Source organism: Choloepus didactylus, chromosome 21, assembly GCF_015220235.1.
Source record: "Choloepus didactylus isolate mChoDid1 chromosome 21, mChoDid1.pri, whole genome shotgun sequence".
NCBI lineage: Eukaryota > Metazoa > Chordata > Mammalia > Pilosa > Megalonychidae > Choloepus > Choloepus didactylus.
In genome coordinates this window covers 20,858,230-20,874,876 of record NC_051327.1, presented here as the reverse complement: position 1 = coordinate 20,874,876, position 16,647 = coordinate 20,858,230, and the positions used below count along the sequence as shown (strand labels likewise).

The 16,647-nt window shown below is 38.2% G+C and overlaps 1 protein-coding gene and 1 long non-coding RNA gene across 3 annotated transcripts in view; one reads left to right on the top strand and one right to left on the bottom strand.

The window, feature by feature from the left end:
• Positions 1 to 16,647, top strand: part of LOC119517855 — a 57,467-nt gene that overhangs the window by 29,748 nt on the left and 11,072 nt on the right. Inside the window, exon 2 of one of the 2 annotated variants that reach the window (XR_005213641.1) lies at positions 705 to 1,148. The exons of the other annotated variant lie outside the window; for it this stretch is intronic. This is a non-coding gene — a long non-coding RNA (uncharacterized LOC119517855). The remainder of the gene's footprint in view (positions 1 to 704; positions 1,149 to 16,647) is intronic. 2 annotated transcript variants of the gene reach the window in all.
• On the bottom strand, positions 11,284 to 12,122 carry LOC119517847 (protein lin-7 homolog C). Its single transcript, XM_037814910.1, has one exon. It carries the CDS (start codon positions 12,120 to 12,122, stop codon positions 11,529 to 11,531), a length of 594 nt encoding a protein of 197 aa, XP_037670838.1. The 3' UTR covers positions 11,284 to 11,528.

The following is a 16,647-nucleotide window of genomic DNA, read 5'->3' as shown; positions in this document are numbered from 1 at the left end:
AAGCCATTTTGAAACCAGAACTTGGAGCAGACGCCAGCCATGTGCCTTTCCAGCTTACAGAGGTTTTCTGGACGCCATTGGCCATCCTCCAGTAAGGTATCCGATTGTTGATGCATTACCTTGGACACTGTATGGCCTTAAGACTGTAACTGTGTAACCAAATAAACCCCCTTTAGAAAAGCCAATCCATTTCTGGTGTTTTGCCATCTGGCAGCATTAGCAAACTAGAACACCCCCTTAGTATATCTTGTAATTCATCAAGCGTGCTCCAGTGGGGGGTGACCTGGGGCATGTCTCTCACTTTGGGCCAAGTTTCTTTACACTGAGTCACTAGCTAGTTTAATGGGGAGCTGGACTTGGTTGGGTGGCTAAGGAATATAGACGTTGGCAGAGGGAAGGGTGAACGGCAGTAGAGGGCAATTTGCTTATTTCATGTCCTGAAAGCAGTGTTCCCTCTGTGCCAGTGTCTCATGGGTGCAGAAGCCAACTTGGTAAAATTTTTTTCTATATTGATTCCCAATTTCCTGTAACTCAGTGGCAGTATAATCCTGCATTGTAACCAGCGCCTTTTGATCAGGAGGTGCTGCTAGGGCAGTGGCAGCCGCAGCACCATCACCCCCCTCCCTGGGGATCAGGGTGTTGTATTTGCTCTGTTTTGATCCTTTGGACCAGAGGATGAACATGCTCACTTTCCTTAATTTCAGGTTCCCAGTCAGATGGGAGATCATCCTCATCTGAAGAAAGATCAACGGGGTCCCCACAGTTTGGGATTCCAGCCAGGAGAAATCAGGATATGCCTGACTTTCCCTTTGGGCAGCTTGTACCCTCTCACTCTATCATACCAGCATGCTAATGCCTCTAAACTTTTATCTACATGGCACAGCCTCTCATTTAATGCATCCTTCAAATCTGCTTGGGCTTTCTGCATGTCTCTTTCTATCATAAGAACCTCAGCTTTGACTGCCAGAGCCTCTTCTATGGCTGAGTCACAGCTCCTAATAGAGGCTGTGCAACAGCCATGGAGGCCTGACAGCTCTTCCTTTTCTTATGGATTCCTAACTGTCCTGTGACTTTTTGCAGGAGAACCAGCAATCAGCTGGGGAGTTCTGGGTGTCACCATACTCCCTCAGCAGTCCCCACCCATCCAGGTGAGCTGCCACCCCTCCCCACGTGGGCATTTCAGGCCATCCCGGGATTACCTCTGGAGAGTCTCCTTTCCCAGGACTCATCATGCCCATTATAGTCAGCAGTTCCTTGGTCTCCTGGCTGGCATGCCAAATGTTTCAACACAGATTAGCCCCAAGACCAAAGAACACACCTGGCATGCAGTTACCCATGAGTTTAATTAGGGACTTACAAAACAGGAGATGACTTCCCCCTGTGGCAGCAGGTCGGGAGAGGGAATTGAGCGTTCTGCCATTCCTCAGAGAGAGGAATGCCGAGAGGGGGTGGTGCTTGTGCCAGTTTGAATTTATTATGTCCCCCCAAACGCCATTATCTTTGATGTAATCTTGTGTGGGCAGACCTATCAGTGTTAATTAGATTGTAATTCTTTGAGTGTTTCCATGGAGATGCGCCCCACTCAACTGTGGGTGATGACTCTGATTGGATAATTTCCATGGAGGTGTTGGTCCACCCATTGGGTGGGTCTGAATTAAATTACTGGAGCACTATATAATATCAGACAGAAGGAGGGAGCTTGCCACAGCCAAGAGGGACACTTTGAAGAAAGCATAGGAGGTGCAAATTAGAGGTATTTTGAAGACGTCCGTTGAAAGCAAACTCTTGCTCCGGAGAAGCTAAGAGAGGACAAATATCCCAAGTGCAACTAAGAGTGACATTTTTGAGGAACTGTAGCCTAGAGAGGAACGTCCTGGGAGAAAGCCATTTTGAAACCAGAACTTTGGAGCAGACACTGGCCACATGCCTTCCCAGCTGACAGAGGTTTTCTGGATGCCATCGGCCAACCTCCCATGAAGGTACCTGATTGTTGATGCGTTACCTTGGACACTTTATGGCCTTAAGACTGTAACTGAATAACCAAATAAACCCCCTTTTATAAAAGCCAATCCATCTCTGGTGTTTTGCATTCTGGCAGCATTAGCAAACTAGAACAGTGCTCATAAAGGTTTGTGACTAGGGGAGGAAAGTTTTAATGCTTTCCCCCCGGAGGAGGGGCCTGTTGCCTGGTCATGTATCTGCATGTGTCTCATAATGGAGGAGGGGTTGGGGTCCAAGGCCCTGGGGTCCTCACAGGTAGTCTAGATATTCTAATGGGTGTAAAATGGTGTCTTATTGTGGTTTTGATTTGCATTTTCCTCATGGCGTATGATGTTGATGCATCTTTTCATGTGCTTTTTGGTCATTTGTGTATCTTCTCTGGAGAGATGTCTGTTCAAGTATGTTGCCCATTTTTAAATTGGAGTTTGTCTTTTTGTTGTAAAGTTGAAGAATTTCAGTATATAGTCTGGATATTAATCCTTTCTTGAATATATGGTTTCTAAATATTTTCTCCCATTGTGTAGGTTGTCATTTTACTTTGATGATAAAGTCCTTTAAGGAACAAAAGTGTTTAATTTTGATGAGGTCCCATTTATCTGTTTTTTCTTTTGTGGCTTGTGCTTTGGGTGTACAGTCTAAGAAACCATTGCCTAACACAGGGTCTTGAAGATGCCTCCCTACATTTTCTTCTAGGAGTTGGATAGTTCTAGCTCTTATGTTTAGGTCTTTGATCCATTTTGAGTTTGATTTTGTATATGGTGTGAGGTACGGGTCTGTTCCAGTTTGCTAGGGCTGCTGTTATACAAAATACCAGAAATGGATAGGCTTTTATAAATGGGATTCATTAGGTTACAAGTTTAGAGTTCTAAGGCCATAAAAGTGTCCAAATTAAGGTATCATCAAGAGGAAAAGGCCAATGGTGTCCGGAACTCCTCTGTCATCTGGGAAGGCACATGGCTGGCATCTCCTGATCCTTTCCTCAGGTTATGTTTCAAAATGGCTTTCTCCAAAATGTCTCTGGGCTTCTGTCTTTCTCTTAGCTTCTCTCAGCTCTCTGCTTGGTTCTCCTGGGATGTTTCTCTCTAAGCATCTGGAAGTCCTCTCTTAGCTTCCCCAGGGCAAACTCTGGGCTTCATCTGTTAGCTTAGTATCTCCAGACGTCTTTCTGTCTGCATCTCCAAGCATCTGGGTCTGTGTAAGCTCTTAGCGTCTCCCGCAGGCGTACTCTGGATTACATACCTTAACTTCTCTCCAGAATGTTTCTCTCAGCTTCTCGGAGCTCCTTCTCTCCATGACCGCTCTTAAAGGACTCCAGCAAACTAATCAAGACCCACCTTGATTGGGCAGGGTCATTCCTCCATGGAAATAATCTAATCAAAAGGCATCGCCCACAGTTGGGTGGGTCATATCTCCATGGTAAAAACCTAATCAAAAGATCCCACCATAATGAGTTTGCCCCCACAAGATTGTATTAAAGAACATAGTCTTTCCTGGGGTACATAACAGTTTCAAGCCGGCACATATGGTAAAGATTATGTTTAACTTTGTAAGAAACTGCCAAATATTCTTCCAAAGTTAACAAACCACTTTATGTTGTCACCAGCAATAAATTAGAGTTTCTCCTGCTCCATATTCTTGCCAGCATTTGTTGGTATATCATTGTTATTTTAATCTGTAACTACCTAATATCATATGATGTTGAGCTTCTTTTCGTATGTCTAGTTGCCATCTTTGTATCTTCATTGGTGTAGTGTCTGTTCATATCTTTTGCCCATTTTTAAAATTGAATTGTTTTATTGTTGAGTTTTAAGAGTTCTTTGTATATTTTGGATACAAGCCCTTTATTGGATATGTTTTACAAATATTTCCTCCCAGTCTATGGAATGTCTTTTTGTTCTCCTCACAGCGTCTTTCAGAGAAAAGTTTTAAAATTTTAATGAAGTCCAACTTATCAAGTGTTTCTTTCATGATCATGCTTTTGGTGTTATATCTAAAAAGTCATTGCCAAACCCAAGATCACCTACATTTTCTCCTGTTAAATTCTAGAAATTCTATAGGTTTGAATTTTACATTTAGGTTCTGTGATCCATTTTGAGTTAATTTTTATTAAAGGTATAATGTAAAGTCTGTATCAAAACTTTCATTTTTTTGGATGTGGTTCCAGTTGTCCCAGAACCATTTAGTGAAACAACTATCCTTTTTCCATTGAATTGTCTTTGCTTCTTTGTCAAAGATCAGTTGACTATATTTGTGTGAGTCTATTTCTGAGCTTTATTTTATTTCATTGATCTATATTTCTATTCTTTTGCAAGTACCACACTGTCTTAATTACTGAAGCTTTATAGAAAGCCTTGAAGTCAGGTGCTGTCTCTCCTTTTCATGTTATGTTCTTTTTCAATAGTGTTGACTATTCTGGCCTTTCCATATACACATTTATCTCTGCTTTAATCGTTATTATTTCCTTCCCTCTGCTAATTTAGTTTTAGTTTGCTCTTTTTCTACATGCTAAAGATGTGAAGTTAGATTATTGATAGAATCTTTTTTTAAATTTTAATGTAAGCATTTACAGCTATAAATTTCCCTCTGAGTCCTGTTTTGCTGCACCCCATAGGTTTTGCTATGTTGTTTTCATTTTCATTAATCTTAAGGTTCTTTCTAATTTCCCTTCTCATTTCTTCTTTGACCCAGTGGTTGTTCAAGAGTGTGGTGTTGAATTTCTACACATTTGTGAGTTTTTCCATTTTGCTTGTTACTGATTTCTATATTCATTCCATTGTGGTTGAATAAGTTACCTGATATGATTTCAGTCTTTTTAAATTTATTGAGACTTATTTTGTGGCCTAATATATGGTCTATCTCTGAGAATGTTCCATGTGAACTTGAGAGAAATGTGCATTCTGCTATTGTTGGGTGGAATGCTCTATATAAGTCTTATGTCTAGTTGGTTTATAGTGTTGTTCAAATTCTCTGTTCCCACATTGGTCTTCCATTTAGCCAGTCTATGTATTATTTAAAGTTGGGTATTGAATTCTCCAACTATTACTATAGAATTGTTACTTCCTTCAACTTTATAAGTTTTTGCTTCATATATTTTGGGACTCTATTGTTAGGCTTATATGTTTTTGTATGTTTATGTCTTCTTGATGAATTGATCCTTTTATCAATATATGTCCCCCTTTGTCTCTTGTAAAAATCTGTTTTGTCTGCTATAACTATAGCCATACCAGCTCTCTTTTGGTTAGTGTTTGCATGAAATATCTTTTTCCATCCTTTCACTTTCAACCTATTTGTATCTTTGGTTCTAAACTAAGTTTCTTGTAGGCAGCATATAGTTGGATCATGCATTTTAAAAATCCATTCTGTCAATTTCTGATTTATAATTGGAGAGTTTAATCTATTTTCTTTTAAAATAGTTACTGATAAGGTAGGATTTAGTTCTTAATTTTGCTTTTTTTTTTTGCCTTTTTTTGTGATTAACTGATGGTCTTTAGTGAACCATTTTGATTACTTTGATGTTTGTTTTTCTTTGCATTTTTTAGTTTTTCTCTTAGTGATTGCACCAGGATTGCAATTAACTTCTTAAATTTATAACTCATTTTAATTAATACAAAGTTAATTTCAATAGTATATACTAACTCTGCCCCTTTACAGTTCCATATCCCCCTTTTATGTTATAATCACAAAGTACATCTCTAGTTATTGTCTACCCATGAACATTTATTTATAACTGATGTTTTATGCATATGCAATACAACTAGCTTTTATATTTTTTGTATTTACCTTTGTAACTACCTTTACCACTGCTCTTTATGTCTTGTCATGGCTTGGAGTTATTTGGTTTCATGTTATTGTATTGTTTCATTTCAACCTGAAAGACTCCCTTTAGCATTACTTGTAGGAAAGGGCTGTTAGTAATGAACACTCTGTTTTTGTTTATCTGGGAATGCCTTAATTTCTCCACTATATTTGAAGAATAGTTTTGCTGGATATAGAATTCTTGATTGACTTTTATTCTTTCAGTACTTTAAATATATCATCCCACTACCCCCTGGTCTCCATGGTTGCTGATGAGAAACCAGCGGTTAATCTTATTGAGGGTCCCTTGTATGTGATGAGTCACTTCTCTCTTCCTGCTTTCAAGATTCTGCTTTTTGACACTTTGACTACTATGTGTCTCTTATGGATATCTTTGAGTGACTCCTTCTTGGAGTTTGTTCAGCTTCTTGGAAGTATAGGTTCATGTCTATCATCAAATTGGAATGTTTTCAGCCATTATTCAAATATTCTTTCTGCCCCTTTCTCCATTTTCATGATGTCCCACAGGTATCTAGTCTCTTCGTGCACCTCAGACTGGATAATTTCAATTGACCTATCTTTGAGTTCACTGATTTTTTTCTTCTGACCACTCAAATCTATTATTGAACCCCTCTAGTGACTTTTTCATTTAATTTATTGTACTTTTCAGCCCCAGAATTTCTGTATGGTTCCTTTTATAATTTGTTTCTTTATATATATTCTCAATATGGTGAGACATAATTCTCCTGGTTCCCATTATTTCTTTCTATATGGTTTCCTTTTGCTTTTGAGTATATTTAAGGCAGTTGACTTAGTCTATCAAGTAAGTCCAGTGCCTCAGCTTCCTGAGGGACAATTTCCATTCATTTCATTTTTTCCCTTGTGTATGGGCCATATTTTGTCTCTTTGCATGTTTTGTAATCTTTTTGTTGTGAAAAACTGAACATGTTGAGTATTATAACTCTATAGGTCAGATTATTTAATTCCTGAAATCAGATTCTTCCCCCTTCCCAAGATATGTTTTTGTTGCTTTTTGTGGATTGTTTGCTTGGTTAATGGATTTTCTAAACTACTTTTGTAAAGTCTGGATTTGCCAAAGCTGATATATTTTCCCTCATATATCGTTGGACACACCTAGCTAAAAAGAAAGCTTGGAAATTAAGTCTCCAATTTTGTGCCCAGCTGAAACTTGAGGGGCAGGGGAGTCTTTTACCAAAGTAAAGAGAGGGAGCATTAGAGTACCATCAGCAGTCTGTTATGCTAAATGCATTCTATGAGGTGATATAGAAGCTCATAAGCGGGAGGTGGTATTCTTTCAACATAAGAAGGATATTTAAGTGTAGATGACCAACAGATTGAGCAATTACAACCGTTTCACTGAAAATTCGCTTAGGTTGAAGCTGCCAAAAAAGGCAGATACCACTTAAGCACCTGAGTCATAAAATTCTGACTAAAGTGGAAGAGAATAAGACATTATTGATAAGGATTTAAATTTTTCTGTGTATTGGTGCTTCTGAAGGAGTTCTGGGGTACAGTGTTGAGTTAATAATGAAACTCTGGTCAGAGTATATTTATTTAGCAAAGTTGGTTTCTGCAAGATCCTGTTTTACTTGATTTTTTTCCCTTCATTCCAAGCCCCATTCCCATTCCACCTCCGCTGGCATTTACACTAGTCTGTCTATGTCCTTAAGCACATATCATTGTAACCTTAGTTTGCCAAAGATGCTATGACAAATACACACACTGGATTGGCTTAAACAACAAGCATTTATTGTGTCACAGTTTTGAAGGCTAGAAGTCCAAAATCAAGATGTCGATAAGACCATGCTTCCCACCAGGGTTGCTAGCATTCTGGTGATAGAAATCCTCCATCACATGGTGATCGCTCTCTCCTCTCTGGCATTTTCTGTCTTCTTCTGACTAACTTTGCCCAAATTTCTTTATAAGGCCTCCAGTCATAGGGATTAAGACCAACTCTGAATAATAATGTCTTCAAAAACTCTTACATAAAAATGGGTTTACATGCACAGGAACATGGATGAAGATTTGAACACGTCTTTGGTGGGATAAATGATTCAGTACACCTGCTTGACCCCCAAAAGGCATGTTCTTGTCACTTGCAAAATACTCATCCATACCAACATCCCCAAAGCCTTAAGTGATTTCAGAAACAACTCTAAGCCCAAAGTCTCAACAGAATCAGTATGGGTGTAATCGGTCCTAGGGCAAAATTCCTCCCCATCTGTGAACCTGGAAAACCTAGAAAACAAGTTATCTGCTTCCAAAATACAATGGTGGGACAGGCATAGGATAGACATTACCACTCCGGAAAGGAGAAATTGGAAGAGAAACGGGTCATGGGTCTCAAGGAAGCCTGAAACATTGCAGGGCAAATTCCATTAGATTTTTTTTTTTTTTTTTTTTTTTTAGAAAACTCCTAAACATACATTTATTCAGGAAATACAATTACCAAGTCCTTGATATTTCAATGATCTTTCCACATCATAAAATATTCACATGTATTCTCTTAAATCTACACCAAGTCATGCAGACATTCTTTTCAAGGAAATCATAACCATTTCTTCTATTAAATGCTATGGTATCCATTTTAATTGTAAACAAAGTACTTGGGCAAAATGACTTAAAAATTTAAAGGAGAAGGAAAATTATTTTTTAAAAAGCACGTCTGAATCATCAAACCCCAAAGAACTAGGCCACTATATTCTAGTATTATACTAACAGTTGCAATGGCCATATAAGAAAGTAGGTTATTACCTATGATATGATTTCTCACCTGCATTTTTAACTTTTTCAAATAATATTTATTTTTGTAAGTTTTAAAGGTGAGGGGAGCAGAAAGGTGCCAGACATTAAAATTTTACATTTAAGCTACTGGCAGATTTTTTTTTTTTAATAAACAAGGAAGGTAGACTGTAATTATTCCCAGGTTAAGGAACATCTGTACCTTTCATTCCTAAAGAAATTATTAAGAAATGTAATCACTCATTACATAGCTGCAAATTGAATTACTCTGATACTTTTAAACAGAGTCCAGTGTAATTAGAATATTTTATAAAAGGGGAAAATAGAGGTTTTCAACCCTAGATATCCACTAGAACCACCTGGAAAGACGAATAATAATAAATGTCAGGGCTCCACTCCCAGATATTTTCATTTAGTTGGTGTGGAATGGGACCCAGGTATCAATAATTTTTAACGCTCTGCAGGGTGTTCTATTATCTATCCAAGTTTGAAAACCACTGAGTCACCTCATTTTGAAATATCAAAAAAATAAAAGGAAACTGAGAAGGGGGGAAAATTTATATTTGAAACTTTATAAATCAAACACCTATTATATACTTGCTATATGCCTAGTTATGTTCATGAATCATACATTTCTAAGACCAAAACTGCCTTCATTTTCTCCCTATACTAGCCCACTACTGTACATCTTTGCCACTGAATAACTGAATTTTTCTATGATCAAGACTTAAAATTCTGGGATACACTGTGAAAACTGCATTAATTAAAAGTACTGCTACTCATGCTTAGCAGTAGCAAGTAGCAAGTACTGCTACTCATGCTCAGCAGTAGCAAGTATTTGGCTCCTTTAAGCTATCCTAATTTCAAGAATTATAAATAGATGCCAACCTACACAAAGAAGAGATTGTGGATTACTGTAGAAGGAAAAAAAACAGCTTACTCAATTTACTAAATTTCAACACCAAAAAAGATTTAATTTGGCTGAAAGTTCCAAAACTGCTGAGCTACTGAACCAGGAAGCTATAATTTATAATGAAATGTTGACACGCCCTTAAAAACTATGGCAGCTGTAGCTATACTAAATAAAGATTTCTTTAGGGCTTCATCACCCTGTAAATGCAAGAATACAAGCTTAACAATGATATTACTGTTTTTATATGTACCAATACCTCTCTTTAATATATACAAATCTCCACAGCAAATACCTTTAATAATTTTACAATTAAATAAAATAAGTCCATAATTCTTCTACACTACTTTGGTCTCAACATTTTAAAAACATCAATTAATTTTGAAAATATACAATTTACAACATGATCCTATCAATAACAAGCACATTTTGTAGTGGACTAAAGATGCATTCAGCCATGCAATCCAGTGTTCAATACCTAAATGATAAATAACAATGCTGACTGACTTCTTACTCCGAAAATCTCTGAAAACTGGAATAACCTTTTAAGACTCACAGTGCTCACAAACATGCAGAAAAGGTATATATTTCTAGTCTTCCTGAAGGAATGTTACAAAATGCCCACTTTTTATACAGGGTAGATAATTATGTCAAATTCCATTTTCCATTATCTTCCAATCCATTATCTTCTTTTCAGGATCTGTCACTTGCTAAATTTTTTTTTTTTAATGTACAAATTCTCCTTTAAGTTCTGAAAGATCTGACTAAAAATGAACCTTAACTCTAATTTCAGCCTTGAAAAAGGAGTTCAGTCACAGTCATACACTAATAGCTGCCTTTCGATAAAACAGTGACATCCAGTGGACAAGTGAAATAAAGAAACCTTTCAAAATTCCTTTCATAATTTGAATTGTAAACAAAGATGACATTTTCTAAATCCAGTAATTTTAACATGAATTAGTTCCTGCGCATTTTGACAAGGAGTCTGCAGATTCTTCTGAATACATCAACCTCAAACTTTCTATACATCTCGAATATATCCTTCTCTCTTCTTCCTATTTAAAATCGCACCTTTAAATTGAACTGGTGAAGAGTGTGTAACTCCCGAGGCTAGGGAGGTTCAAGGTATAATCTTCGCTTCTGCTATTTCCCACTACAAACTAACTGGCTCATCTCTAGGAATGAAAGAAACAAAATATAAGATATATATTTAAATAAAAATGAATAGCATTAAAAAAAATTGTAAAAGATGAAAATTGAACCTGTTTTTGCATTTGTAATTTATGACATACTAATATAAATAGAAAAGGATGTAATCAGGAATGCTAACAATCAAATTACATCCTCTTGCATCACTGCTCAAATATTATGAAAGAACACATATTTTAGCAATGATTGTTCAGTGTTTAAAAACTTACTTTTATAAATCAGTACGAATGAATATTTATTATACATTATGTTTAAATAAAAGTAAAAAACTTCCACTGTGCTAGGTTATGATTTACCATTCATGAGATATATTACGTGCTTTCAAAACTACAAAATGCAGCAGTGATGTTAACACTGACAGTGTAATGAACTTCTGTAGCTGAGACTGTATGTTTAATTTCTCAGAGAACTGTAAAGGAATCTCACAGGTAAAAAAAAAAAAAAAACAAAAAAGAGTAAGCAAAAAAAGAAATTGGAGAATTGTCATTTTTAAATAAGCAGCCAAATGAAAGCTTTTTTAAAAAAAGATTAAGAATGTAAAAGTACATTTTAATATTAAAAAAGTATTTTTAAAAATCTATAACAATTTTATGACAAAATCTGCATTTCAAAAAGGCCTGTAAAAACAGCAGGACAGAATTGCCCTCATCACCTTTTACTTAATTTTGTCAGAAAAAAGTGATGTCTCTCTGGAGCCATACATGATGTTAAAATAGGTATTTATAAAATAGAATGGAGAATTTCAAGGGAAGTTTTTGCTTTTTACAATCATTGACATTGCAGCTATGGTAGGTCACAAGTAAACCTTCTCTAGCTAAAAGCAAAATGGAATATAAAGTTTTGAACTGCATTAGGTCTGTTGCCTGCGTTTTGCTGATCTCATTTTTTCAAATCGTGACTCCATTTCTTCCAAGACTTTGGGTGTATATCGTACTACTAATTTAACCTTTCCTTGAGCTGCTTTCAGCAGCTCTACAGCTTTTTCGTGATGTTCTCCTTCAACGCTCACTCCATTAACAGAAAGGAGTTGGTCTCCTCGTTTGAGGCCCCCATGCCTATCAGCAATACCACCTGGAATTATTCGAGATATATAGATTGGAGAGTTTTGTTCTTTCCCTCCCATAATATTGAATCCAAGGCCCTCTTCTGTTTTTGGTAGCTCAACCACTCGAGGATGAGAATGTCCTTCACTGGCAGCAAACGCAGCGACTGTAGCCTTTGCAGTTGCATTAGCTCTCACTTCAGGACTGCTACTGATGTCCACAGTTTCATAGACGTGTTCATATACCTCTCTTACAGCATTGCAGAACTCACTCTGAAGGACTCTTTGTAAAGCCTGAAGTTTTTGTGGTGGTACCTCTCCACTCCTTTGCAGTTTTTCCAACAGTTCAATTGCTCTACAAATATCTCTCTCCAGCCGCACAGGTTCCCCCAAAGCCGCCATCTTCTCCTTTTCAGATTTTAAGGTCTGAGAGTTACTTATGGATGGATGCTTTGTCCTTCGGGCCTACTGGAGTGGCATCCCTGTCCTTTCTGGGCACTAGAGCCCTGGCCATGTCTTTTGGAACACCTCTGCAAGCACCAGACTGGTGACTGGACTCTCCCTGAATGCCAGGGCATAGGCTTCACCCTCTCCAAGCACTGGGGTGGCAGCCACACTCTCCCTGAACATTGGGGCAGAAGGCCCACCTGCTCTAAGCCCTCAAAAACAAGGCCTAGGTAGGGGTGGAAGCCCTTTTCTTGGCCTGCAGAGGTCTCTTCATTCAAGACCTCTGCTTCCATGATTTTGTCCTTGAAGTCTTTTTTCCTTCATTTTTTCCCATCTCTGTCTCTATGTCCAAGTTTGCATTGCTTCTGCTCATACAAAATTCTCAAAAGCCATGTTGGTTTTACATGCAGTTCAAGGAGGTCCAAGCCATCAGACAAAAGAATCTTCCTCAGATCTTCCTAGATAAATGCATTACCAATCCTGACTGACTTTGAGATTTATGACTGGGCCCATGAGTCCTGTGCCTAATCTTAGTAAAGGGTACTTCACCTACACCCTTGTGTGGAGCCCCATTCTCTGGGGACTCACTTCTAGCAGCTCAGCGAGGGTCCTCATATAGCTGCTGCTGGCCCTTGTCTCAGAGTGCACTGTCTGGTTAGAATTTTCTGAATCATTAGTTGCTGGTTCCTTTGTATTTAACAATTCAGGCATCAGTTTATCTCTTTTCTCTCTCATCACTAAAGCAGCAAGAAAAACCAGGCTGTGCCTTTCACACTTTGCTTGGAAACCTCCTCAGCTAAATATCCAAGTTCACTGCTTATTAGTTTGGCCTTCCATCCAATGTCAGAACACGTTTTCTGCCACTTTCTAACAAGGATTGCCTTTGGTCCAATTTCCAGTAATAAATTCATTTCCTTCTAAAGCCTCATCTGAAGCACTTTCACATCCACATTTCTGCCAACATTCTGTTCATGATGACATATGTATTCTCCAAGATAGAAACTCTCTACAGTTCTCTTCACTTTTCTGAGCCCTTACCAGAAAAGCTTTTAATACCCATATCTCTACCAACAATCTCTTCAAGGCGATCTAGGCTTTTCTGTTATCTGAAAATTCTTCTAGCCTCTAACCATTACCCAGTTCAAAAGCCATTTCCCACTTTTTAGAAATTTGCAGTAGCAGCACCCCACTTTCCAGTGCCAAAATCTATTGTAGTTTTCCAGGGATGCTGGGACAAAAACCACACAGTGGATTGGCTTAAACAATAAGTAGTTATGTCTCATGGTTTTGAAGGACAGAAGTCTAAAATCAAGATGTTGGCAAAACCATGCTTGCCCCTGGCGGGGGGAGGGTTAGTGTTCTGGTGATGCAAGTCCTCCGTCACATGGCACACACTCTTCTCTGGCTGCTTCTGATGAGACCGTGTGAAATTTCCTCTTTATCAGGCCTCTAGCTTAGGGATTTAGACCCACTCTGATTCAGTTTGGCCATACCTTAACTCTTCAAAAAGGCCTATTGACAAATAAATCACAACCATAGGAATGAGGATTGATATTTGAACATGTTTTCTGTGGGGTTCATGATCAATCCCCAGCACCTCTGTAGGTGTGTGTTTGTGTGTGGCTTCAAGTCACACAAGCACTGTTTATATTAAATCCTCATTCCATCCATTTTTCTATCGCGTATACTTATGTGTATCATTTTGTTTCCAACTGCTGCACAGCAGTCCATTGCTTGCATCCACCACATTTTACTTATCTATTCAAGCGATAGTCACTTAAGATGTCTCAATGTCTTATGAAATTGTGTATACACCCTTGTGTGTATAGAATTTCTCTGGAATATATAAAAAAGTAGGCCATTATTGCATCATAGGGGATACACATTATTAACTTTTAAAAAGTGTTGCTAGGTTAATTTTCCAGAATGGCAATAACACTTTACATACTTCTAGAGTACACAAACATTCCAATTAACATTCACACGCTTACCAGTAGTTATTCTACATCCTTGTACTTTTTGCCGTTATGACAGATGTAAAGGGGTATTTTGTTTTTTTCAACTTGCATTTTCTAATTACTAATGATTTGAAGTTCTGTCCTATCTTTTCTCTTTGAATTTCCTTTCCTTGCTACTTTGCTGGATTACCCTTATATATTCTAGATATGGGTCTTGTTTTGGATTAAACTAAAATTTTTCATTATAGACTGGTGTTTTCTGTCTTTCCACTTGGCACCACATGAACTCCTTTGAACCTGGGGACTTCTTTTTTAACTCCAAGAACATTTTAATTCACACATTCTCTTCACATTTGCCTCGTTTATTCAAGAACCCCTCTGTATGGATGTTATCTTTACTATCCTTCATATCATGCTTTTATTCTTTCTGGTGTCCTGAGAAAATTCTTTGCCATTACTACCAAGCTTACTAATTGATTCTTTGACTGTATGAATTCTATCACAATTACCCATTGAATTCTTTACTTCATTCTAATTACCCATGCCCAATCCCCTATCCTCCTCCCTTCTTGGGAACTATCCCTGTGTCACATCACCAATACACTTTTCTTCAAGCATGTTTATTGAGAACATTTTGAGATCTTGATCTCCAATTTCATTTAGCTAGCCCCCGTTTTGTAGGTGGAATGACTTGCTGTCTCTTAGTAAACCTCTCATATGTCTATTTTTTCCTGAATGAATTTTCCCTGGTTATAGATGCACATCTTGATTGCTAATGAGTAGCAAGAAGGACTAATCCTCTAGGTTCCTGCTTCTTGGGGTGTGTTTAAGTAGAAGTGTGTTTCACAGAAGAGAATGCCTGTGTGCTCAGTTTGGAATGCCCTGCTTGCTGACTGACCCTCCCCTCAGGACACCAGTTTCCACTCTCAGTGTACGCACCTCCCCTTTCCAGTAAAGGTCAGCAGTTACTGTGAGGACTTGGCTTTCGGAGCATGGAGAGGATGCTCCAGGTGACCACTCTTCCTGTACCTGTTGTGTCCATTGCTTGTCCCATCCTGGCTCAGGGCTGTTCTAACGTAACCTGGGCTGCCCCTGGGATGCTGAGATGGGTGCTTCTCTTTCCACAATAGGCAGCTACCTGCTTGGGAAGCCAGAGTGGAGAGAAAAGGTGCTGTAGAAAGATCACAGTTCAGAGTTTTCCTCAGCACCATCCCCACTGTGTCTGCCATTACCTCCCTCACAAAAAAGCCAAAAATCTGCCCTGTATTCCCCCAAGAATCCCCCTCACTCATTTCTTTAGTTCTCTGGATCTGTAAACTGCTCTTACTCCTATGGCCTCTCTAGGGCTGGGTTGTGGAAACGGCTGCAGCTCACGCTAGCTTGGACGTGGCAAGAACCCCGCAGACTCTTAGCAATGTATTTTTTATGTTATCTCTGATAGAAAAAGGTAAAATAGTTTAGAAAATGTATTCCCTTGTGGGCTTCATTTTGTTTAATTTGAGGCATTCTATAAAGCTGGCAATTATTTGGGCTGCACAGCTATGTGGCTTATTTTGTAACTTTCTTTGGGGAGCCTGACTGGACAGCAGAGAAGCACACTGAGATGGAGTAAAGAATTGAGGGTGAATCTTTGGCCTTGGGTCTAGTATGTCCTTGGTGTTAAGATCATGCCTTTGTTCTGTCCTGTTTGCAAGACTACAATGAAACCATCCTAGAATGATTTTTTAAAATGAGGGCAACCTCACCTCCACCTGCCAGAAGGGTCTACCTACTGTTTAGCCCTTGAAAATCCCTCTTACACCTCCTAATCTGCTCACAGGCCAGGTCATGAGGTCACTGTGCACACAAAGCAGGTCCTCATACTCTGCCCCATCAACTCCTTGTTCACACCTTGCTGCAGGACAGGTGAGCGGAGCCAGCCCCCATAGTGCTCTCTTCTCACCTGCCTAGGCCTGTGTATCTTACACTTCTGCCAAGAATAGCTAAAAACTTTGCAAATACCACATTTCATCAAGTCTAAAACAAACCATTATTTTAACTATCTCTTAAGGAAGAATAAAAACAATGACAAATTAGAACATGCTATTGATCCTAATTTTACAGATATAATATGAAAACTGAAACTATAAAGTATAGTTCATGTATAGACTGACTACACTGTTAAAGATTCAGTTGAGAAGTACTTATTTGTACCAGATCCTTTAATATGCAGTCTGAAGGAGGAAAAGAATGTGGTAAACCTTTTAAACTTTTCTAGTATTTTACTTACAATGCATACTGTTGTAACTAAGCTATAAGGACACACAAATATGGGGAATCTTTATAGACATTATTCGAACAAATATACCATGAATATATAGTTCCTACATAAAACTTTGCATTCTACCAGACAATTAATTCCTGTAATTCCTGTTCTGTAGCATACTCACAATCATCTAGAGGAATACGGAGAAAAAGCACAGAGCAACAAAGATAGGAGCTATGTGTGATTTTAATACATGAAGAATATGACATTTTATCTC